The sequence below is a fragment of the Xiphophorus hellerii genome, chromosome 9, assembly GCF_003331165.1.
Source record: "Xiphophorus hellerii strain 12219 chromosome 9, Xiphophorus_hellerii-4.1, whole genome shotgun sequence".
Lineage (NCBI taxonomy): Eukaryota > Metazoa > Chordata > Actinopteri > Cyprinodontiformes > Poeciliidae > Xiphophorus > Xiphophorus hellerii.
Window position 1 is genome coordinate 1,444,863 of NC_045680.1, and position 26,204 is coordinate 1,471,066.

At 36.2% G+C, this 26,204-nt stretch overlaps 1 protein-coding gene across 11 annotated transcripts in view; it reads right to left on the reverse strand.

Moving 5' to 3' along the window:
- Nucleotides 1-26,204, reverse strand: part of lrrc7 (leucine rich repeat containing 7) — a 140,233-nt gene that overhangs the window by 78,559 nt on the left and 35,470 nt on the right. For 10 of the 11 annotated variants that reach the window (XM_032572758.1, XM_032572766.1, XM_032572757.1 and 7 more), the window contains exon 1: nt 17,343-17,681. The exons of the other annotated variant lie outside the window; for it this stretch is intronic. In XM_032572758.1, the coding sequence (XP_032428649.1) occupies nt 17,343-17,367 (25 nt within the window). In that variant the 5' untranslated portion in view covers nt 17,368-17,681. Of the gene's footprint in view, nt 1-17,342; nt 17,682-26,204 lie in introns of those variants that run through there. 11 annotated transcript variants of the gene reach the window in all.

Below are 26,204 nucleotides of genomic sequence, written 5' to 3' on the forward strand. Positions count from 1 at the left end.
ATTAAAGCTGAGGAGCAGCGAGTGGTTATCATTAAATTTAATGTGTCATTATGAATAATTTTTATGTCTTACTGTTCCATAAAAATAGACATTGAAACAGAGCAATACAACCTTTCTGCCAACAATGTTGGCACTGATCCACTGAGGAGCAATTCAGCAATTATGAAAGTATGAATTAACACAATAGTGGTTGGATATAATAAATTCAGGTTAGATTGAGATCTACATGTAAAACAATATATTTATATACTGATATATCCAAACTAATCTGAGTTTATTAAACTGAAATTACATAATAAAGAAGTTAATATTACAAAGATTAAGTAATGAAAGTCAGGGAGGATCTGTAGATTGTAATTACTAAAGTTTTTAATGCTTTAAAGTTGGACTTGCAGATAAACAATCTCCACAAAATAAAGAAAAGAAATAGTGTTAGATTCAACCAATAAACTCAATAGAAAGATCTAGAATCAATCATTTAGCTGGTTACTTCATATTTCTTTGCCGCTACAATCATCACTAAATGCATTTTCATTGACAATATAATTGTGCAATTTAACATTTCAAAAATAAATTGGCTTAATGGAAACATACATTTCTAAAAACTAGTTTTTTGATAAAAAGTTTTTGTGCTATGATGAGGTGTTTTTTTTGTGGCCATATCAAAATTGACCCATAAAGGAGAAAATGACAGGAAGTAGTTGGAGAATCAAACTTATTTATGTGTGATTAATTTTGTTTCTTGTTTAATGGAAACGCCAAAATTGTGAAATTTTGTCAATGTTAGCAGATTGTAGTGCAGGGCATTCTGGGTAAAGGCAAAATGCAACGCTGCTCCATTTTTGCTTATATTTAGTGAAGAAGGAAGTGTCTTCTTCATGTCTTTTCCTTCAGTGGTTCTTGGTGCAGCGCCCCCACAGGCCAGGAGGGGAACAGATTTCTCAAAAGGTTTGGTTAGTTTTACACAGTGCAGTGAGAAAGCGAACCGCATCGGCTGAAAACGTAACAAATCCTCAAAATTGAAAAACTAACTGTGTATTTGTATATCTGCAGAATAATTTCAAAACAAATTCTGGCCAGTAGGAATACCATTTATGTTCTCTTAAACAATCCTAATACAATTTATATTCCAAAACGAAGTAAACAAATTGTAAGTGGGACATGCAGACAGACCCCCCACTCTGGTTTTGAGACACAGTTTTAGTATTTTGCCCCAGCAATAGATAATAATGCCATAAATCCAGGGTTCTCCTCTGAGCACTAAACATGTAAACACAAACAGGTGACTAGAGAGAAAGAGCTGTTGTGCAGAAGTGATAAGACACCAAAGAGCGCGGAAACTGAGACAAAGACAATCTATCTCTCACACTCTTCCTGTCTGATAGCTGTGACAGCTGAGCTGAGACAGACAGAGAAGGACACCAGGCAGATGCTGTCAGGATTACTCCCACTCACCCGTCTTTCTCTCTGCCTTTTTGTCTCCCTGCTCTCCAAAAGTTTCTCTGCGCTACAAAATGTGGAACACTTAAGCCAAATGGAAAAAAGAACAACTCAAGCATTTAATTGCAGCCGTTCCAATTTTTATTACATCTCTTCGCTGCTAGTTCATTGGGTGTGTGTGTGTGTGTGTGTGTGTGTGTGATGTTGAGGTTATTTTTGCTACAGCTGGTCAAATGACTATTATTAAAAGACTCTGTTGCCTCGAATTACCTCCATAAACGCTGTGAGTCTGAAATGGATTCCAGTATTTTAAACACTTTGGCTTGAGGGTCGCTCTTTGTCTCACGTCTTAATGTAGTGGGAATCCTCATGCTCCAGCTTTTTTCCCATTACAATGGGACTGACTCGCCCACAGGCAACATATGGACCAGTAAACACAAGACGCACAAAGACCCGCTTCCTTCCTTCGGCAGCGTTCTGCAAACTGGCACAAAACTAAACAAGCAAACCAGTCTGGAGATAAAACACGTGCAAAAGAGAGAAAGTTGAATAATAGCATTAATTTATTAGCTTGCATAGCTTGTAAAACCAGGAATATTATCCAAGATGTATCACAATGTCCTAAAGTCTGCTTGCTTTACAATGAAAGTGATGCAAAATATTAGTGAACTCTGACCTTGGAGAAAAAACCTTTACAAAAACAGAACCTCTTCTCGCAGTAACACATGCCACTGACAATAAAAAGTAACACATTTCTTGTTAATTACATATAGATAATTTAAAATTTTCATAACTGCAATGCATTACAGGAATCTGTGATAAACATAGACATAAATTTGAGCATTTCTTACTGGTTGGATTTCCCCCAGGCACCCAGCCAAGATTTTTTATGACTGCACTTCTTTTACGTGGCATAGTGATGGAAACGCTCCAGTTCAAAGGGTGGAGCGAACAGGATAAAGAAAACCACGTTAGATTATGAGCAGAAGAATAAAAGTTATCCTCGTTCAGAATAAAACCAGATTCAGAATTCAGTCGTTACTGTAGTTATGTAGATTTTTCAGGTATCTGTACTTCAACATCTTTTTGACGACTTTTTACTTTTACTCCCTACGGTTTAAGAGAAATATCTGTACTTCCAACTCCTTATATTTTCACATATTACTTGTTACTAACATGATGAAAAAAATTATGAGGGGAAAAAATCCACAGATCTCATTTCAAGTAGAAAACAGCAACCCGTCTCTGATAAACAAACACATACAGTATCTTCCTAATCGTAAATTGTGTTAATCTGAACAGGTTAAGTAGCGCACACAGCACAATGCTACCCGCCATTTTGCTGTTGTCTGATAAATGGCAGCCGCGCATTCTGCATTTATTGCAACTAAAACGTTGCGGTTTCACTTATAAACAACCTAAGTATAAACAGGACCTGATGTTTTTGGGTTTTCTGCTTCTTTTTGTCATATTTCTCCTGGTTTCTTTCTTTCCCTTCTTATCGTTTGCCATTAGCTTCTTTGACAAGAAGGGCACAGAGTTGCCATATAATAAAAGGCAACATAAAAACACATTTTACACTGTGCAGTGGGTCAACTATAAAGAAAAATTATACGCCCCACTCTCTTAGAGGACGGTCAGCTATTTCACTTTTGCAGCCACCTCCACCTTAAGAGGCAGTTTGCAAAAGCATAAAAAATGACTGCTGGTGTAGCCAAAGAAAACATCCTTCTAATTCCAAACCTTGATCATGAAATGAAAGCTTTATATGCTGTGGGATTTCACAGAATATGGCCAGTTTTTCATCTCTTTCTGGAGCGCGCTCCGGAAAAACAACGCCTAATTTTCCTCGTTGATTCAAAAGTAAAGAAACGCACACAGGCTGAATCTGGTTGGCGACGAGGCTCCGGCAGTCCTTTCAAACCCTTTCCTATTCAGAAGCTCCTGATTAAAATGTGCTGGGCTAGCAGCCACTAATCTGCCCTGCGCTGCCACGCTGTGAAGAAGCCAGCCGCCATGTGTTAATCTACATTAGCTGTGTCCAAAGTGCGGCCTGGGGGCCATTCCTGGCCATTGAAACTATTTAATGTGGCCCTCAACTGCAGTTAAATGACTGGCACCAGTTTGGCCCAATAATGGGTACTTTTGTTACTTTTTAGCATCAAAATGTCCAAGGAAAATGTTATTCTTCTTGTAACAGAAAGTGTTAGGTTTTGATAGTTGTGACTGCTTTCTTTTTATTTTTATTTCATGATAAGTAGGGCCATAAACATCCTGCGACATTTTACTTAAAAGCACAATAATTCTTACATTAAACTTGGTTAATGGACGAGGGTTGTTTTTATTTTTAAAAAAGTTCTCATTTTCGTTGTTTGGAATAAACTAACATACTTTCTAAACCAAATAAACTAAAAAAGAAACATCCACCTTTAATTAAGACAAATTGCAAATTTGCTTCTTTACTGTTTAATTTATTGCAGAACGGATAAAAAATTCACGACAAGATTATTTTGTGCTTTAAGTTTGAAGAACCTGAATTATTGAGATACAACAACATTTAATTTCCCTTTGGAAACACATTTTCCATAAATGAAGTGTTTTTGAATTTGAAGTTGGAGAAGCAAAATGGCCCCTGAGTGTTTTCAACTTTGGGATTCTGGCCCACGTTGCAAAATGTTTGGATCTACTTGACGCATCGCGGATCAATTTTAAATCAGAGGTGCATCATAACGAATTAGAAAATCACAAAGAAAAGGAATTTTTATTTCTTTACTTAAGTTAGAAAATGTCATTCCAGACAGAGACATGATTTTCAGTCTGAGAATATTTTAAAATCAGATAGAAATGCATATTTAAAACCGGTCTGTTGGGTTATTTTTATATTATGCCCCATCATTGAGAAGACAAGCAGCTTAAAATAAGATTAGCTGCGTTTCCATTGACCATAAAATTACACAGACATGCCCATTTCAAAAAAACTAATTCAAATGTTTTACTGAAAAGTTTTTATTAAAATTGCAACGGAAACACTTATTTTGCAGAAAAGCCACAGAAGGCGACAGGAAGTGGTTGCATAATATGCTTTTCAATGATTTATTGATGAGCAAACTTATTCACGTGTGATTTTAATTGCATTTCTTATTTAATGGAAACATTAAATAATAATAATAATAATAACATTTTATATTAGCAGAATATCAACAAAGTTTTGCGCACATTTGTAATAGAAATGCAGCTTCTGATACCCAGAAACACACTGCTAGAGAAGCTGGCTAATTTTGGAGTGCTGTAATAACAAATATAAGTTGAAAATTGAGTGGAAGGAAAAAATCTTGCAAAAAAAATAATAAAGGAGCACCTCTCTACCATGCTGCAATGAAAACTGGTCTGAATATATGCAATACCACAACAGAATTTAAAGTTAAAATTTGCATTTAAAATGGACAGAAATAAAATAATTACATACAGTATATTAATCTACGTAAGTTTGAGCTCTTTAGTTAACCTACAACAAAAATGGTGGCAGCAAATAGCAACATGTGCACACTTGCACCCTGCAGAGTCAGCAGAAACAATGTGTCACAGTGTGAAATGGACAGACATACCAAGGATACCGAGTTGTGTGAAACACCTTTCTCCAATCCTGTTGGGTGGTATAATAACTGCAGTTAGCTTCAGCCAGAATATTTAAATGAGCCAAAGCAAGTTAAACCGCCATGTTTTGTATCTGCGCTTTTCCACTGCTGCTCTACTTTCAATATTCTCAAACAGCTGCTTCATCCGAAGCTCTGAAGTTGGCTGATCGCAGCGACATGAAGCTGCGCTGGCCTCCCTGTTGTCACTCACGGGTCAACCTGAGTATTTTTGTCGCTGTCACAATAGATGGAGAGAGGCTTTTTTTGCAACCGAAGATTACCAGGAGCCTCACAATCTTTCCAGTCAGCGTGTTTCCAAAAGAAAAGAGAAAAACAGAAAACCTGGACCATAGTAACACAAAGCAAAGCCTGAGAACTGGAACGACCTGATTTGGTAAATATTTGGCAGTTCCAATTTTATTTACATAGCGCATTTTCAGCAACAAGACAGTTCAAAGTGCTTTACATGAATTAGAAGTAAATACAAACAAAACAACAAAACCAGAAGAAAGAAAAACAAGTAAAAAAACAAAAATGTTCCAGTTGATTTGGGTTGCTAAGTAGCTAAAAGTTGGTTCTCCATGTTTGATTCTTGTTCTGGGTTGCTAAGTACTCCATAATTTATAAACTAACAGGAGTTTCTTTAAGTCTTGTGGCGATATTAAAAGTATAAAGCTAAATGTTGGTCTAAAGTAATAACTACTCCTTATTTCATAAACTAACAGGAGTTTCTCTAAAAAATAAACAGACAGGGCGGTGAAATGACAACATCAATTTAAGACATTTCAAAGAAGGAAACAAAAATAATGCTTCAGGTTTTGATTCACTGACTATAATTATAAACATTTAATGTGTAAATATCTAATTTTAACAAATTATTTTTGTCCAAAATACTTGAAAACTGTTTGTAAAGGTTTTGGCATGAAGGAATCATCGACTAAATAAACAATCATTTCAAACATATCTAACAATTTTCTGTTTGGAAGGTTATTCTGATATTGGCATATATTTTACATGTTTCATCTAATTTAAGCCATATATTAAAAATCAAAACAAAACAAAAAAACAATGTAAGTCACATTACTAAGGCCACACCATTACCAAGACTCAAGAAATGGAATAAAAACATCTCCACTTTCACAAAAAAATCCCATTAAACCAGATAAATGAAAAAAATGCATGTGATAAATATATCCTTCAGTTTGGAGCAGCTTCATGCAGCCTACAGTACAGTACATGCTGTGACGAAGAGGATAATATTTCTGTCTGTTCCTCCTCCCTCTTCGCTCAGGGTTGAACTACTCTTCGCTTTGCTTCCTTGAAACCCTACAAATATTTATTTATACGGATTTGGTGCTGCAGATCTGAAATATGCGAGCTCTAGGCGAAAATGAAACGGCTCCACCAGCCCCAGTCTTCTCTTATACAGATTAATTATCCTAAGACTTCACATATGTCTCAGTTTTCTGAATTTCATAATTCCCATTATGTCCTTGAATATGTATGACTGGTAAAAAGAAAGTTCACCAAAATCAGAAGATCTCTGGAAACACAAATAAATGTTTCATAAAGGTTATGTTGACCACTTAATCCACTAAACTGACTTAAAAAACAACAAACATTGTATTAACTGACTATTGGTTGTTTTTGCTCTAAGCCTGTCTTTGTCCTGTTTCTTGCTCCATATGCTCTGGTAAAAACTCAATAAATTGTCCCAAAAATTACTGTAATGACCAACTGTATTGCTGTTTTAACACAATCTTCAAATAGTATATTTGGCACAATAATGCAAATTTGCCCTGTCAAAGACCAATAAATTTTAATTTTATAAAAACTGGAAGATATTCAAAATATCCAAAATAAAACAAAACAACCAAAAACAATAAATAAAAGAAAAACATGCAACCGAAACCATCAATAAAATGTATTGTAAACAAAATTGCCCTTAAAAGTTTCTTCAAGATTAGCAAGAACCACACTGAAATATGTTGAGAGCTGAAATATCATATCAAAACATAGCAAATATGCTAATATTAACAAACTGCTCTTCATTAAAACATTGTGAAAGAAGCAGGAAACCGTTAAAAAACGTATAATAAATGCGACCAACAATCAGAACAATGTAGTAACTGTCCTAACCTGTTTAACTCCATGCAGCACAATAATGCTGCTCCAAACAGACTGAACAAACAGCAGCATCCTGGACAGCACTGACATGAGAGTTACCGTATTTTTCGGACTATAAGCTGCGACTTTTCCCCCAGGCTTTGAACCATGCGGCTTGCAGCCCGGTGCGGCTTTTCTGCAACCGCCAGGGGGCGCTTTAGCAGGAAGGTATGGAGCCCTCTAGGGGACATGGGGAATTTATTTTCTTTTGCGTTCCCTCGATTTTCAATCAGTGTTTTGCACCAAACAGTTTTTATTATTAACACGTTAGGGCCGCACTGGGTTAACTCGGGGAATCTCATCTGTCCGTGTATCAATCAACTCCAAACTTCTTCTTTGTTCTGTCACAATTATCGATTTATTCCATTTTGATGATTAGGCTCCAAACTTTGCAAGGACTGACCGCCCCGCTCACCGCTTCCTCATACACACAAAGCCAGTATCCTTCCATTCATACCTGGTGACGTCACTCCCACGTCGACACACCTAAGTGTCAAAGCCGCTGCTCCTGTCATATCAATAATTACTTATTTCATTCATACGGCTCTTACAGAGCCTCAGTGAAAACTTGTTTATTATTATTAACTGTTTGGTGCAAAACACAGATTGAAAATCAATTTATTTTTTACTGCATGTTTATGTCTGTTAAGGCTAAGATGGAGCGGCACTGAAAGCAGCTCTTTAAACCATTCAGACTACGAACACAACAGAGACACAATCAAAACTGTCAGATGATTTATTACCCGCGATGATTTATTAATAACTCAGAAATAGTCCAAATTAGGATGTATTTCTTTCCTACTTATGGAAGGTTTCTGTTTATATCGTAGGTTTGTGGCGCCTTTCTATCCTAAAGAAAGATATAAAACTTCAGATATTTCACAAAAAGATACTAACATTCATGGAAAAACCTCACATAACCTTATATTAAAGCATAAAGTACGGCGCCCACCGTAAGAAAGGCTTACAGTGTTCAATTATGCTGCATAACTGACCAGTACAGTATAACTGACATGGGGAAGAAAAAGATTTCCCCATGTCCCCCAGAGGGCTTCGTAGGAAGGGAATCATTGGAAGTCAAAATTGGAAATCAAAGAAGAAAGTGCTAATTTTCATTTAGAACAAGCACATGCTAGGAGCAGGCACGACGGAGAAATTTCTTCTAACTCATATAATGCAGCTTTTAAGTTGAGGCCATCAATCTGGCAGCACAGGAGGGACATAGAGCCGCTGCATGTAAACTCGGCGTGAACAAAACCATGGTTTGGTTTTGGAGATGGAGGGCTGCGTCCTTAATAAATCCAGCAGATTTATTAGGACGCAGCCCTCTGCTGGGTCCTTATGGAAAACCGAGAGCGGCGGAAATACCAGCGGCTTATAGCCCAGTGCGGCTTATATATGTACATTTCCAGGTTTTTTCAAAAAATTTGTGGGTGTGGCTTATAGTATGGTGCGCTCCATAGTCCGGAAAATACGGTAAGTGGGACGCATTTATGATTTAGAGCGTTATTTACCTGCACTTAAAAGCTCATATGTTTCCAGGCTTATCCGAGAAAACTTTGACTCACGTGAGTCGCAAATAAGGTGAAAAATGGGCCCCAGGTGGGACCGTCCACTGGCTACAAAACGGCCCCGAAATAATGGCCAACACAGGTTTGATGCAGGACAACTTAGTGAAAAGTGGAGCCATGTGGGTCCCAGACCTGTTGTACAATTTGAGCTTTTTTATTTAATACCTGTTTGCAATCCAGCTAAGTCTTAACTAAGACTTACAAACCCGGTAAGTTTTACCAATGTGGGTTATATTGGTGAAACAGACACAAGAATAACATCCAATCAGAATCCAACAAGTCCTAACAGTCCATAGGATGTTGGAACACATTTTGTTACATTTGCAGCTGCAGCTAACCGTTATTTTAGTTATTCTGACGATTAATCAGATCAAACAATTGGCAGATTCTTAATCCTTCTTATGCAATATTAGAAATACATTAAAAGATGCAAATGAATAAATACTTCAATTTTTTTCTTAAAATGAGAAAACAAGCATTTTATTGCCGAAACTGGATGCATCTGCCAAAAATAAATAAAAATACATTTAACAACACTTCTAAGCTCAGCTGTTACTGATTGACTTAACATCAATACAGTGTAGGGCTGATATATTGATTACTTTTAGGATTAACTGATTGATAACTGGATACCAGAAGGTGCTTAAAAACTTTTTTTGTGAAGGTAAAGCTATGCTACTTCAGGAGTTTTGGGTAGAAGTATTTACGAACAAAGTTTATTTTTTCAATTTTACATGTAAAATCTATTGATATATTATAAAATTTTGGCTTAATTACTCCTCTGAGTACGGTATTCTTTCATTATTGTCCTTTTTGAGTTTGTATGCTCCAGTTAATCATTACTCAATTACTAAATTAGTTGATGATTTTAAAAAAATCAATTAATCACAATTAATAATTTCAGCCCTAATTGAATTTAATGGATTTTCAGATTTTGACTGTGGAGTTTATAAGAAATAAATATTCCACAAACTAAGAGCTCTAAACCCATCAAGTTTACTTTTTTTTACACATAAAATACCTGAAGATACTAAACCTAAAAACTAGTCACCCATAGATGACGATTGTTTTGATAATCAATTAATCGTGATTAATCAACTCTAATTAAATGTAATGTATTATCAGATTAGTACGATTGAGCTTACAAGATAAAAAGAAAAGAAAAATCCACAATCAGGTTTATTTTTTCCCCCATACAAAATACCCTAACATATCAAATCTAGATAAGTTGTAACTCTATTCCATCCATCCATCCATCCATCCATTTTTTTATTTATGTCAGGTCTCTCCTGTTTTTTATTCGTTACACTCTTGAAATGTCACCTAACTGAAACGGCTTCCTCTGTGGAAAAGTTGCCACATGGAGATTAATTAAACTCGACTTTCCATGTCCTTCAGCGTGCCACCGGCAAACTGACAACACCGATATGTCACGACTGAGGCGCAATAATTTTCATCGCCATCGTCCTCGAATATATATCACAATCCGTCCTCCTCATCACATCACACACACACGCCCCCCCACAAACACACACAAACACCCACACACGCCCCCACACACACACACAAACACACACCCACGCCCAAACACACACACATTGCAGATGCACTGGTATCTCTGTCCCCCCTTCCCTCACTGGGTCTCTCTCCCTTGGCCTATCACCATGACGATAGGAGCCGGTACCATGGATACAGTCACTAGGCAACGAGCAGCATCAGCAGCAGCAGCAGTGGGAACAGAAAGAACGGCAGCGCATCCTGTGAAAGCTTTAGCAGAGCAACCCAAAAAAAAAAAAAAAACACAACTTTTTTCCCACCTGCATGCAAAGGCTTACTTTGAAGACGACATATTGATACATCAGAAGATTCATTTTATTTCACTCAGCTCTGGAATGCTATATTTAAATCGTCAAAGACTGCACACCATCCTTGATGAGACTAAAATGGGTTCAGTGTGTGGCCACGACAAATGAAGCTGCCAGAATTATGTAGACAATCCAAAGAATGTACAGGAAACCCGAGACTGGAGGCACACAAATTATTATTGGAGTTCAATATTTAAGCAAATAGAAATGAAAGGATTATGTTAAAAACATTAAGAACATCAAGACAGAATTGCATGTACCAAGGACAGCCTTAAGCATTCACCATCACCAGCGACTCAAATGTAAAATGGTTCACAGCTAAATACAGGACACTTCTTTCAGTTGTCTATGTGCACACATGCAAACAATTGTAATTATTATGATCAAATGGAGACGAAAACATGTTTGGGTTTTCCTGCCATAATTTTAGTTTGTATTATGCATATCAATCAATCAATCAAATTTTATTTGTATAGCACATTTCAGTAGCAAGGCATTTCAAAGTGCTTTACATCATATCAAACACAGAAACACAATGCAATATAGAATCAACAATTAAAACACAGCATTAAGTCAAGTTCCATCAATGAATTTGTAATTGATTACATTTCAAATACAATCCTAAACAGGTGGGTTTTTAGTCTAGATTTAAAGGAAGTCAGTGTTTCAGCTGTTTTACAGTTTTCTGGAAGTTTGTTCCAAATTTGTGGTGCATAGATGCTGAAAGCTGCTTCTCCTCGTTTGGTTCTGGTTCTGGGGATGCAGAGCAGAACCAGAACCGGAAGACCTGAGAGGTCTGGAAGGTTCATACAACAACGGCAGATCTTTAATGTATTGTGGTGCTAAGCCGTTCAGTGATTTATAAACTAACAACAGTATTTTAAAGTCTATTCTTTGAGCTACAGGGAGCCAGTGGAGGGACTTTAAAACTGGTGTTATGTGCTCTATCTTCCTGGTTTTAGTGAGAACGCGAGCAGCAGCATTCTGGATCAACTGCAGCTGTTTGATTGATTTGTTGGACAGACCTGTGAAGACGCTGTTGCAATAATCAATACGACTGAAGATGAACGCATGGATGAGTTTCTCTAGATCTGGCTGAGACATTAGTCCTTTAATCCTGGAAATGTTCTTCAGGTGATAGAAGGCCGACTTTGTAACTGTCTTTATGTGGCTCTGGAGGTTCAGGTCAGAGTCCATCACTACACCCAGGTTTCGGGCTGATCGCTGGTTTTTAGTTGTAATAACTGAAGCTGTGCATTGACTCTAGATCGTTCCTCTTTAGGTCCAAAAATAATAACTTCAGTTCTGCTAACATGCATATGTTAGCGTTATGATGACATGCATTTTGAAAGGTTCCAAGTAGGAACTAGTATCAAGCATGTTGGTTCTGCTGGGGCACCAGAAAAAGATGCACCCCATGGTGAAGCATGGGAAAAGCAAATGGCAATTTAAGTCAGATCTGTTTTAATGATTTAATTTCTACCTCTAATGAAGGGTCAACCAGTGAGGCATGTTTATTTGTTTTATATAATTTCTTATGTATTTATTGTATCTATTGCACCATGTCATTTAAGTTTATGTTGTGTTTTAGTTTGATGGCAGTTTTTGTTTAGTTTGGTGGCAGTGTTGGTAACAAGGTGGTGCTGGAAATATTTACATCTCACATTAAAGCTGACTTTGTACCATCAGTAAAAACAACTATTGACTTTAAGAAGAACTGGAAGTGATACTGGGTATCGGTATCAACGGACGCTAAGGTTTTCAAAAGTAACAGTTCCAAAACCTCAAAAGTGTTCCTTCTTACCATTCAGTTTAAAATTTGTTCATTTGTTACAAATACAAGCAAAACTTAGTGGATATTTCAATATGTCAAAAAAACGCAATCATAATAAGTTTGTTTACGCGATTATTAATAAATATGCAGCGCCATCGTCTTCCTTCCACTTCCTGTCGTCTTCTTTTTTGTCTTTTCCGCCAGTAATAACATCCGGTTGTTGATCATGTGACTCGTGATGTGAAAAAAAGTGTTTCAATTGCAGTTTTGCGAAACACACTAATTTGGATATAGCGGAAAATCTTTATATTGAAAAACGTGAGTTTTTATTTTAAATTGCTGCGTTTCCATTAAGCAAATTTATTTTCAGATTTCCTATTTGCACAGTTATATTGCCAGCAACGACAATCACAAAGAAGAATGTAATCCAGTGCTTCCTTACTCTTCCTAGGCTATTGTGTTTTACGTTAACTTGCAGCTCTCTGGAAATATTTCTACACAAAAAGATAAGCTGTAAAAATATAGCTGGCAAGTTCAACCTGAGTGGAAAACTGTTTTAAATGAAAACTAAAAGATTCTATATAGTTTTTTTTTCTTTGTGTTGATTCTTACTGAAGCCTATCATGCTGTGAAAAGGTCTTTCCTCACTATAAGGACAAAAGCTACAGTATCAGTCTCTATACAAGCTTTATACTTCACATGATATAAATCAGAATTAAAAGCTTGAAATATGTAAAAACAGGCATCAAAAATAAGAATTAATAATAAAAGGATCATCAGGCAGTTTGTGGTGAGTCATCAGTCTCAGCTAATAGTTGTTAAAGTATGCATCATTACAGCATGCATTACACATCATAGATCAGAGGCGTCAAATCAAAAATCTGATTGTTCTTAAAGGGCCGGTTGAGCCAGAATGTATTGATAAAACTCACTAAAACGTTAAAATATTAATAAATATCTCTGATTGGATTTTGTGGTTGTTTTTGTGGTTTTAGTAATCATCATCAAATTATTTCATTTAGAAATGTTTGTAAGGACTTTTTGTGATATTTGCACTAATGCATATGATATAAATGTGACTTTATTACTCGCAGTATCGATCATGGCTGAGGCAGCAGTTAGTTAAACCCAATATTTTGGATCAATTTTGAAAAGAAATTGGCAAGAAATCTGAAAAAATGTGGAGATTTGTTGCTTTTGTGTGAATTTTGCAGATTTGTGAAAAACTGGAGGTACTTATTGATGTAATTTGGAGTCTAGAGGGCCACATAAAAAGCAACGGCGGGCCACATCTGGCCCCCAGGCCTTGGGTTTGACACGTGCCATAGGTCAACAAAGTGATTGTTTTAATCTAACCGCTATCTCCACTTATTCTGATAGAGTAGAAATTGAATCAGTCAAGTTTATTTGTATAACACATTTCAGCAACAAGTGCTTTACATAAAAAAAACTAAAATTATTATGAAAAATCACCTGTTTTTTAGCTTTATATCATGTAATAATGCCGTTCCCTGATCAATCGGAGTGTCGCACCTCGTCCACACGGCTCCTTCAGACTAGTGGCAGCAGCAATTAGCAAACAACCTAGTGGAGTTGTAAGTCTCTTGGGTTCATCATAGAAAGTGCAACACTCCTATAACTGGTTGCAAACGGCATCATGGAGAAGCCTTGTTTGAAAAAAGTGCTGAATAGGGAGTGTTGTAAAGGGTAGGGGGTTCTTAAAGAGACAGCGTCCAATTTCAAGATGTCAGGTACGACTATAACACAAAGTCAAATTGAAATTAGGTAATTTTTTATATACATACAGTACAGACCAAAAGTTTGGGCACACTTTCTCATTGAATTCAATGAGAAGGTGTGTCCAAACTTTTGGTCTGTACTGTATATACAACATTTTCATAACAACTGAAATTAACGTACTGACATGATTGTATTATAAAATGAGACTATGTGTTTGGAAAATGCATTATATGCCCCCTTTAAATGTTACATATTACCCAATAGAAGAGTTGCACTGGTAAATAATACCATTATGACCACTGACAGGTAAACTGGAGTCACATGCAATGTGGACTCTAAAGGGAGATTGTTTTACTGGGCCAAAAAACCAATTAGAAAATTTCTATCTTGTGAATATAAGAATGCAGACCTTCAAAACAGGGATAATGGCTGATGATTACTAATACAGTTGTTTACGCTTCAATCAATAAATGCTCCATTTATGTTTCAAAATGCAATCAGACACAATTATTATGTACTGCCTAGCAGCATAGCTGCCCCAGTACTTCAATTACTTAAAGTAATTGAAGTGGTGAAGTTGTGTATTTGATGAAAGGGGAATTTTATTTGTTTTTGAGGCTCTGAGTCATGGCAGTGATACATTTACAGACCAAAAAGACCAATAAATTTTGTTATTTTTTTCATCATCGTCATGATAAATAATAAAATTACAAGCCTAGTACTCACCGACGAGACAAAATAGAGAAACCAAGTTGAGCACCCACAGGGAATGGCCCAATTTGATAGACATGGAGCTCAGAGATGTGAATGAAACTAATTCAATTTGCAATGAGATGGCACAAAATGGCATTTGAAGTGGCATGATGAGATGAGCTGTGTGTTAAAGGATGTTGCAGGAAGGTCTGACAGCATGTAGACTCGTTACCAACACTTTTCAGGGTTTGATAGGGGTGGAAATGTGGGCGTGCATGAAGCCAGGCATTTCAAATGACCAGCATCTTTTTTACACCACAGTAATGGATGAAATGATCTGTGTATTTATTTAATAAAACATCAGGTCACTGTTATCTGTTTGTCTGTTATGGTGGGAAATTGAACAGCCACCAAAAGTCAAATCACCAACGTACTGACATCAGTTTTCCTCTATACTCTCCAAAGGAATCTAGGAATGATTCAAAGAGCAAAATATTGACTTTTCAATGTCTACCTTATCTGCAAACATCCAAAGACTCTATAATGATTGCATAATTTCAGTTCACTTATTGATACAGTGCTAATTCTCAGCAATTTGTGCCAATTTGTTGAAACAAGGAATGCACCGATCCATTTCTTCCACTTCCGATACTGATACCAATATCTGAGGTTTAGTATCGGATGATACAGAAAAGCAGTGTTGAATTAACTTAAAATATTTTGTTTTAAGGCATAAATGTAATAAATTACAAATTTATTTGATAACTCTGCACCAGTACAGCACTTAAATCTACCAACAGCTTCACAAGCTTGGTTAAACATGAAAAAACAACTTTAATTTGTTCAGTCAGCGCAATTAGAAATAAATAATAAACTGAAACTGACAAAAACAACAGGTTGATTGGTCAAGCATGTAAAAAATAAACCGCAACAAACCTGCTTTCAAATGGTTCAGAAAGTGCAATTAATTTAAATATAATGCAAAATAAACCATAAAGCATGACGTTGCTCAGAGGACACATGATATAAATTATTTTACAGATATTAAAATCAGATCCGTTCATCTATAACAAATATGTGTAATTTTGTAATTACTCAACGGACACAAACAGGAAAGCCAAAGCAAACTGGTACTTCATCCTCAAGGGTGGTATTTTGTCTTACAGCATAAAATATATATATTTCTGAAGACAGGAAATGGAAAAAAGGCCAGAACTTACTCACAAAGATAAAATACTGCTAAATGATACATATCACAGACTAGGAATAACCCAGATTTTCTACCTTTTCTCCACAATATCTCATAGAATACAGGAAATTGGCCTATTCTTGAAAACAACCCTATTTTAGAGAGATAGAAGTGTAAAGATGGCAGATATCACAAGAACATAAAAGTCAAATTTTCTCAGCAGAACATCATGTTCTGAAACCATAAAGCCAAAGAAATAATATACACACAGAAACTGATAGTACACATTATCCAGACATGCATGTCTTAATAACTGACTGCAGGCAGCCTCAGCTGCTCTTAGCTTATATGACCACAAAAAAAGACACATCTCACATTCAAGTGTTTGCAAATCATACAAACTAAGGCAATTAGTGGCGCTTGCATAGCCCTGCTGAGAAGGAAACAGATTAAAAGAGTCATCTTATGAGCAGCGCTTTGAATATGTTGCACTGAAGATTAGAATTAAATATTCTCTTTGAGTAAAACCGAGGCTACTTTCACGTGAATCGTAAGTCAGAGAGGACTGGGCAACAAATTATACCATGCAATGAAACAGAAAGCATTAAGTCCAGAAAATAAAATAAGGTAATAAACCATTCAGCCAGATGGTGAACAACAACAACAACAAAAAAGCGTGTGCCATTACAAGCTTGTAACAAGTGTGACAGATTGGTATGGCTAAAATGTGGGCTAAGTAGGATAATAAGCGGTACTACCTTAGGGTAGAGGATTTAACAGGTGTGTGTGTGCGTGGGGGTGTGTGTGCGTGTGAGACAGAGACAGAGAGAAAGAGAGACATAATGTTTGAAACCATGATTCCATGACGGCAGGACAGTTACATGTCAAAATGGCAAAGTATATGACACTGCATCATATATTATCATAGATAGATATATAGATAGATAAAATATTAACATATAATGAAGAAAAAGTATCACTTTTAGGCTATTTTAGTGAGCTAATTTACTAAAAATGCTAATTTTTTACCTTCTTTATGAGCCAAATTTTAAAAAAAAACATGTCTTCTATTCCTTTCTAATATTTTCTAATGGATTCAAATCCAGAATTAAACTTGTGGTATGATTCTTTTTAGAGTAAATCGCGGTGAAACGTTGGGAAAATGATGATCTGGTTCACTAATCAGATGATCCATTCAGGGATCCCCAGCGTTACCGGGCTGAATGAGAAATACTGCAGCAGGTTTGTGTCACTCTGTCGGTGCCTTACGTGGTAACGCGGAGTAGTTATCCATCTGGCAGGATGCTGCTGGTGAATCCGGTTCCTAGGAAAATCTCTTTATTTATTGGTCCCTGTGGATTCTGCAGCATCGAACGGGGATCAGTCGAACCGGTCCGAAACCGGGACAGGTACCCGCGCAAGCAGCGGCCAGAGAACGGATGAGACGAGCGCATCTGGTCCCACGCTCATTTTTAGGAAGATTTAAATCCACTTCAGCGGCTTTCACACAAAGACACCGCGGCGCCTCCAGTTAGTTACTATTTGTCCTCGGTCCAAAAGAGAAGAAGAAAGATGCGGGCACACCCCGCAGAAAGAGAGAGACCTGAGGCGTGAATGATCGGACCTGTGACCGACGGAGAGCAGAGGCGTTTTCTCCGCTGCAGGAATAAAAAAAACAGACCCAACACGTTCAGCAGAAGCGTCTCCTCCCATCTGTCCTCCGTGGAGAGAGGAGAGGGAGGAGAGAACGAGGCATTGCGAAGAGATGGCTGAAGATGGAACCAGGACTCGCGAGTACGTGCGTTTTGCGCTTGCGCACAAGTTTGTGCTCGTTAATTGTTCGCTGGTTTTGACTTTACGTGAGAGACACAAAAGAACAAAAAGAGAGGAAGTAGCTGGTCACAATACGGGCAGGTATAAGAATTATGAGTAGAAGTTTAGCCAAAAGGCAGCTGCCATGTTATTTTTGTTTTGTTTTTGTTTGAGAAGTTTACCATTTTTATTTATTTGTTTGTTTTTAATTGATGAAATTAGGGCAGATTTAACATATGCTGCAGCTTCCAAAATCTTATTTTTAGAGGATTAGAGCCTCTGTTATATTTTTAAATTTCTTTTTCTTTTGTTGTAAGAGACCATTTATTATATGTATTTGAATGTATTTTTTGACACTTTCTGTTAAGAAAATAGTATAGGTGAAAATGTACACATTGTTTTATTTGACCAATTTATGTGTATATTTATTCAACTTTTGTTTTTTGCTTTATTTATTCTACTTTAAAGATTGTAAGACCTGAACATCAACATTGTCAATGTCTGTGGATATTCTTTATTTTTATTATAATATTGTGATATTGTGTATACTTAATTTAATTGAAAACTAAATTAGTTGATGGTTATTAATCGATTCATTGCAGATTCATCCATTTAATCATTTCAGCCCTATTTCAATTGAAAGGAGTTGAATGCCACACTTTTGTTGAAACTTTTTAATTACGTGTCAGTTTCCTTTACAGATATGCACCATTTTGTGTTTTGTCGTCACTGACAATCCCAATAAAATACACTCTTTTCTTGTACCAAATACAAAATTTTTTCCTCTGTAATAGCAGTATCAAAAGGAGATTTTAAAAACCTTTAAAAAAATGTTTTAATTTATGTGTAATTATATATTGTCAAGCTTTCAGCGTTAAAAATTGATGTAAAAAATAGACATTTGAATATGGGTGCACTCCAGATTCAGGGGCGGTTGGTTTAACTATAAGGAAACAGGCTTTTCAGTTAAGTTGTGTGGGCTGCTGCAACTGCTGGAGCTGCCAGTCGGGTACTGGCACACCATTGGTTTGCTCAATAGCCAGTTTTCACTAAAGCATAGCCTCCAGGTAGTTCTGATATCTTAATTTTGTCCCTGTTAAAGTACAATACAAACTCCCTGCAGCACCGCTCCAGTTTATAGTTGCCACAGATCAGCGTATCCAATAAGATCTTAGAAATTCAGAAATATATTAAAGATTAATCCTTTTATTTTTTTCCCCCCAGTTATAAGTCATTATAGCGTTTGTTTGTTTTCTTAAACAAATAAGGGCTCTATGACCCTCCAAGTCCAGCTGGTTGACTTCACAAAAGACAAACTCAGTTTCTCTGTATTTATTCAAACAAGAGAGAAAATCTACTTATACTGTATACATTAAATGAAATACAGTAAATAACCTTAAAACTATGGAGCAATGGTTCAGCTAACAGCAGTTGTAAAATTGCACACAGCTAAAATGCACAACATGAATTAGTTAAAAATATACAAAAACGTGGCAAACTACACTGTAAATCCTGCATGTAGCTAGAATTGTCTAAAATACATGTTAAAATATAGTTCTTGCAAAGAAAACACGGAGCTGACCCAAAGTTACAGAACGACAACAGAAAAAGGGGCGGAGCTGACAGTTACTGGTTGCTATGGTAACCACCAACTGCCAGAACAAAATGTAACGTTTCTTACTGGTTTCTCAATTTGTGAGTGCATTTTGTTTTTGTGGTTTCTTATTTTTGTGTTTTTACGATTTAAATAACTAAAGAACTGCTATACAAATAAATGTTGACTTATTGATTAATGACATAACTTGCATACCAATAAATGTTGGGAGACATAAGCTTTTGAACAAACAAAATGAACTTGAAGAATAAAGGAACCAATTTTTGACAAACTCCAGGTCTATAACATTGTGAAAATAAAACCCTGTTTCATATAGAAAAAGAAAAAAAAGGCAACAGCAATGGGAAAATATTAAAACAATAATTTTCTCCATATCCTTCCACGACCAAAACAGAACCATGGGTTTGGCACTGAGGTAGCGAAATAAATATGAAACTACCTTCATAATACGATACCAGACAGCTTTATGCAAGTTTTTTTTTTTTTTTTTTAATTTTAAATAATGTATTTTTGCTTGCATTTATGTAAAAATACTACTACATAATACTGCTTTATATAGGTGTTTAAATATATAGCCTAAGACAATCACATCAGAAGGCAGTAGTTATGTTTTAATTGTTTTTTCTGAAAAAGAAAGAAAATAAAAGGTGTGCCTTTTCATTCAGGCAGTAAATGTAACTAATAAAGGGCTACTGCAGCAGAAAACACAGAATTACAACCCAGTGGTAATAATTTAGTATTATGATAAAAGCAGAAAGCGCTCAGGGAAAAGTGATTTGTGTGGATTTTTCTTGGTAAAATTTGAAATGTAAATCTGCAGTTTTAAGGAGCTGCTCTTGCTACGTGTTAAGCTAACCCCTGACTCTACAGCTCTGCCTCTTTCTACTGTAACAGTGACACATTATCCTCCTCTGTGCCAGTTGGAGGTGCCTGGTTGAAGCTCCAGTTAGGCCCAGATGGCAGCACTGGGATTCTCCCAGATTGACTGAGTTTGACCACAGTCTGCGAGTAAACAGGAAGCTGGCCAGCCTGTCACTGCGAGTCATCCTTCTCTCTCTGTCTCCAGGCCTCGCTACATGCCTCTTCACTTGGACGTTTATCAGATTAACTTGAACATAATCACTTCCAGGGTTGAAATGTCCTTCAGATTAATCCAAAATGGTTCATTATTGTAGAGGTTTGTTCTGGTTGCGAGGCTTGAAAAAGATCAGTTTCAACTTATTATTTTTCCAATTGATATGAATATATGCATTATAACAGTTATAAATACATAATTTATAGTTATATTTATAAAAAATTATAAATACATATAATTGTATGTATTTGTATGCATTTACTAATACATAGTGCTTACGTGACGTCACATTTCTGTGAACTTTATAACTGACAGCCATCTTGGCAGGCCGCTGCTATGGAGTTGCCATGACAACAATAAAACCACAAGATTACAGCTGGATCGCGCTTCGTTCCTAACAGTGTAAGTACAATACAACTATTAATGCATTACCATTTTTGAGTACTCTATCCATTTCTGTCTAATACTAAGATAAATATCAGTGATATTTACTGTAATACTGTCAACTGAACTAGCAAAATTAGTTTAGCTTGTATTTTTATATTCAGACTGGCTGTAATGTGTATTTATGTCTCACATTTGTGACACCAAAAGTATATTTTCTATTGTACTTGCACTATAAAACAGATGATTGATGAAAATTTTCTAAGAATATTTTATGTGAAATTACTGTCATATATTGTTCTGCATTAAATACAAGTTTCAAACAAAATAGATAAAAAACTTTATAACTTTTGATTATGGAAGAGTATTTATTTGTCTTGAAAGTCTTCACATTTAGTCACATTGCAACCTAATTTCAGTGCATATTATTAATATTTAATGTGACGGACTATCAGAAAGTAGCAGTCAATTGTAAAAGATTTTATTATGCTAAAATATAAAAGAATCTAATAAATACACAAACATTTCTGGATAAAACGTAAAATGAAGAAAACTGAAGGGACTATATTTGTATTGCACTATTCTTTTATTATATTAACTGCAACTTTTTAAAATTTTTTCTTTTATGTTATCTGTCTCCAATCTGACAAGCTGTCTGTTAGAAAAATGTAAATTCACTTTGACCACATTTGCCTGACTCTGTGATGTTCAATAGATTAAACCCGATGATGGTTTCTACAGGACCAGAGTTTTAAGTGGAAGGAAATTTCCATGTTTAATTAGATGCTACAGAATAAAAGTTTTATGCCAAAACGTGAATAGTTGTTTTATTTGTTTATATCATTGCCTGACAGGTGAATTATTGCCCTTAAATCAAATTCAGTCAGCAAATCTGGAACAAATCGCTGCATAAGACTGTTTGTATTTTCTTTTTCGGTATGCTGACCAGAGAGCTGCAAACTAAATTGCCCTTTTTTGGGATAAATAAAAGTTATTTTAAAGCATTTAAAGAGGATTTTCAGTAATTCAGACTTGCTTGAAAGGTTTTCAGAGACCTTTTAAAAAGAAACAGAGAACATGCTACAAAATATTTCTCACTTTACTCAACTTGTAACACATTGTTGAGCTGAATCCCTTTATAAGGGCCAAGTTTTGCCCACAAATCCTATTTCTGTCTGTTTGGATTCAGCTGATTTTTTCCCACCTATTTTAGGCAGATCAGGTTTAGAGAGAGCTGAGCTGAAGGCTGTGCATTTCTGGAGAGTATAACTATTTTAGGCAACAAACTGCAACTTCCTCCATATGTTATATCCTTTTGTTTCTAAACGGTATCTGAATAGCGTTTTCTCTAAGGCTATAAATAGGAAAAAAAACATAACGTGTAGCTTTAAAGCGTCATGTCATGAGTTTCACATAACGGAAATGTGTCAATTTGGATCGCTCTGGGTTACATCTATGACTCCAGATTTGCATGTGTTAAAGCCGCTTGGCAGATTTTTCTGTCAAATCAGCCAAACTCACTTTAGATATACAGATTTTCAGCCTTATAAATGTTATGTTTCTGATTGCTTTTTTATGTTATTTTAGCCCTGTTGCCTTGCAGCAAGAAGGTCCTGGGTTCGATTCCCAGCCTGGGGTCTTTCTGTATGAAGTTTCTCCCTGTGCATACGTGGGTTCTCTCCGGGTACTCCGGCTCCCTCCCACAGTCCAAAAACATGACTGTTAGGTCAATTGGTGTGTGTGTGTGATTGGTTGTTTGTCCTGTCTGTCTCTGTGTTGCCCTGCGACAGACTGGCGACCTGTCCAGGGTGACCCCGCCTCTCGCCCAGAACGTTACCTGGAGAGGCACCAGCACCTCCTGACCCCACTAGGGACAAGGTGTTAGAAAATGGATGGATGGACTTAAATGAGGTCAAATCTAGTCCTCCCAAAACAAGTGCAACTTATTAAAACTCTTTTGAGTTAGCGTCCGCTCGGTCGGTTATGTGTGGTATTTTAACAAACTACCTAACATAGGATGAGATATACTGTATAAAATAAGGAAAACCTAAAAAACAAACCTAAACCTTTGATTTGGTTATGGCCCAATATCAGATTTGGTTGAAAAAAATTATCACAATACAAACTTCATATTCAAATTCAAAACTACTTTATTGATCCCAAAGGGAAATTAAATCATTAAATTAAATAAATTAATATTAATAATTGTTGATTAGTTTTTTGTGTGTGTTTTTTTTACATATCTGAAATACTACCTAACTGGTAATATATTCCTGTTTTATCCAGTTTTCTTTCCATGCTGTTTTGAGGATTGGTGGCAGAACCTTAAACTGTTGCTGCGCAAGTCACTCAACAGGTTGTTGCTAGGTAACCAAAGAAAGAGTGAGTTGCTAGGTAACCAAAGAAATTCTGCCAACCTTGCTTAGCTAGCTGTATGAGGTTGAGCAGCTAAAGCCTTTCCTCTGCCTACATCCCCCAGAATGCTGTGCGGTTCTGGATCAGAGTTCAGTGACGTTAATAAATTGTACAACCCTGCATAATATCACATTATTTTTTATCTCAAGGCAAGTATAACACTAGTTCAGTTGAGTTTAGTACAGATTTTTTTCTGTTAAGATAATGCATATTAAAATGTATTTAAAAATACAAGAAAGAAAAAACAGATTAATTAAACTTAAAAACAAATAATTTTAATTTAACTCTGTCCCATTCAGTCAGACTCAGGAGAACGCAAACTTCTAGTAATTAGTAAAAAGTTTTCTATTTAAAAAAACAGCAGGATATTCACTTGAGGAAGTCAGTTCTGTGGGCACCTGTATCATAATTGTTGGGGTGAATTATCATTACAACTCGATTCACATTCAGCTTATGAAAGGATTTTTAACTCAGCTACACACACATACACACACACAGCCACACACACCATTGATTCCCAGAGAGACAATAAGAGTATGAGATGAGACCCTGCAGGTAGCAGGATGTCATGCTGAGAGTTGACAGCTTGCTGCAAAGCCAAGAAAAAGAGTTGTGTCATTAAATCACTGAAGCTTTAACAGTTGCTTTGTGTTGAAATCATCCCTAAGTTAATGTTGCCAAGCAACAAATACAGTCTCAGGCAGCAAGAGGACCTGCAGCCAAAAATCGCTTGGCAGCTAAATTCTGCAAAAAACAAAAGACGAACTGGAGGACCAGAAGCTTTCAAGGAGATTTTGGAAATTTAAAAAAATAAAATGAAGGTCAGATTCCAGCCATTTAGAGGACAGGATGTGTAGAAAAGAAGACAGTTTGCATTTTATAAGACTAACATGGCAAGTATGTTCTCTGATTTTTGTTAATTTTCACATCCACTTCCAAAAAAACAATCTTATGTTAAAATCAGAACGCTGACTCTTTGTAAGGTAGCTTGAAAGAGAATGTATATGTCCTGTAAATCAGATTTGTGTGCTGGAAGTAAGACACAACCTAAAATAAATATGCACATGCATATATGGCATAATAAAGATTTATGTTTTCTGCTTTTTTCTGTTCCATATTAATTTAATTTTGATGTATTGGTTTATTTCTATTTTTCAAAAAATCTTTTTTGAAAAGAAAATATGAGGGTTAGACAAACAAAAGCTTTACATCGCAGTGCAGTAGTTTATTCATCCATTATTCATGGCAGGTTTGATTTAATTCATGTATTTTCAAGCATAAAAGGCAGTTTAAGGTTATGTCGCAGTATTTCATCCTGATTGAGGTTCAGACTTCAACAAAGCCACCCCAAGACGTTCGGTCTTGGCTTGTTTTTATTTTAGTTATTTAGAGAAGTTGTGTTTTACAAATGTGTGCAAAACTGTCATAAATGTTGAAAAAACATAGTTGCTGTGTTTCTTTTCATGTGTTAACATAACATGTGTATACGTTTGTTCACACGGTAAGTCTTTAAAAAACATGCTGCGCCGTGTTCCTCCAACTACTTCCTGTCTTCTTCTTCTTCATGGTTTATGCCAGTGGCAACACCTGGTTGTTGGACATGTGACTCGTGTGACGCAAAAAGTGTTTTCACTGCAGTTTTGTGAAATAAACCAATTTTGATACAACTAAAAAAAAAAAACCCAAAAAACACATCAGCCTAGCACCAAAACCTTCTATCAAAGAACTAATTGTCGTGTTTCCATTAAGCAAATTTATTTTCAAAATGTCAAATTGCGCAATTAATTGTTCAACGAAAACGCAGCTTGTGAAACATAAGAAAATGATCTGATAGCTGCAAATGCACAATTCATAACTTACAGAAAGTTATTCAGATCCCGAACCAACACAGCAGCTCTGTACCGTCACACGATCCCCAACATGTTTGACCGTCAGAATGAAAATCCTTTCACTGAAAGGCTCTGAGTTTCACGCCAGACTGATAGATGCCACTGATTTGTTTCTCGCTTGTTCAGAAAGTCCTTGATGAGTTCTTAACCTCGATAATCCAGAGTTGAAGCCGCCTATTGAGTCCGTTTGCAGAAACACCAGTTGGGACAAACAGGGTGATAGCAATGACTAGAACATTTTAATTAAATTCAGAGCCAGACATTTGCAAACAAATGCATCCACCAGTCCTCTGGGTTTTCATGAATAATAACAATAAAAATTCTTCCTAAATTGCCATTTTGTTGGCATCTCAACAAAGTTAAGTTTCCTCTATGATGCCACATCATTCAATAAATAATACAGACAGTTAAAGTGATTTTATCTACGGTTAAACATGGATTTCAGCTAGGGCATCTCCACTTTAGTGCTCTATCAACTAATTAGAAATACATATAATGTATTATGCCTGTTGTAGTCTTTAAATAATTCAACCTAATCATGCACAGTTTAAAAGTCCAGTACATTCATTTAAAATTGATCCTAGTTATCAAAAAATGCAGTCAAGTTCAGTTTATTAATTAAATTGGTTAAAAGGCTTTCTACCCAAGGAAACCAGGCAGATTGCATGGACTTACTCACGTTCCCTCCTCCTGGATGAGCGTGTAGCAACAGCGGACTGTCGCTACACGCTGAGCATGCATTGGCTGAGCTTTGGCTGCGATAATAATGTGCTCTCCTACCCACAGAGCACGGGTATCCTGCAGTAAAATGCATGTTTAAAATAAAATGGGGAAAAAAACCTGCAAAGTTTAAATATCGATGCTAAACTATGTGCTAAAAATGATCACTTCTACAAACTGCAATATTTTCTGATGATCAACCTTTGACACACATAATAACA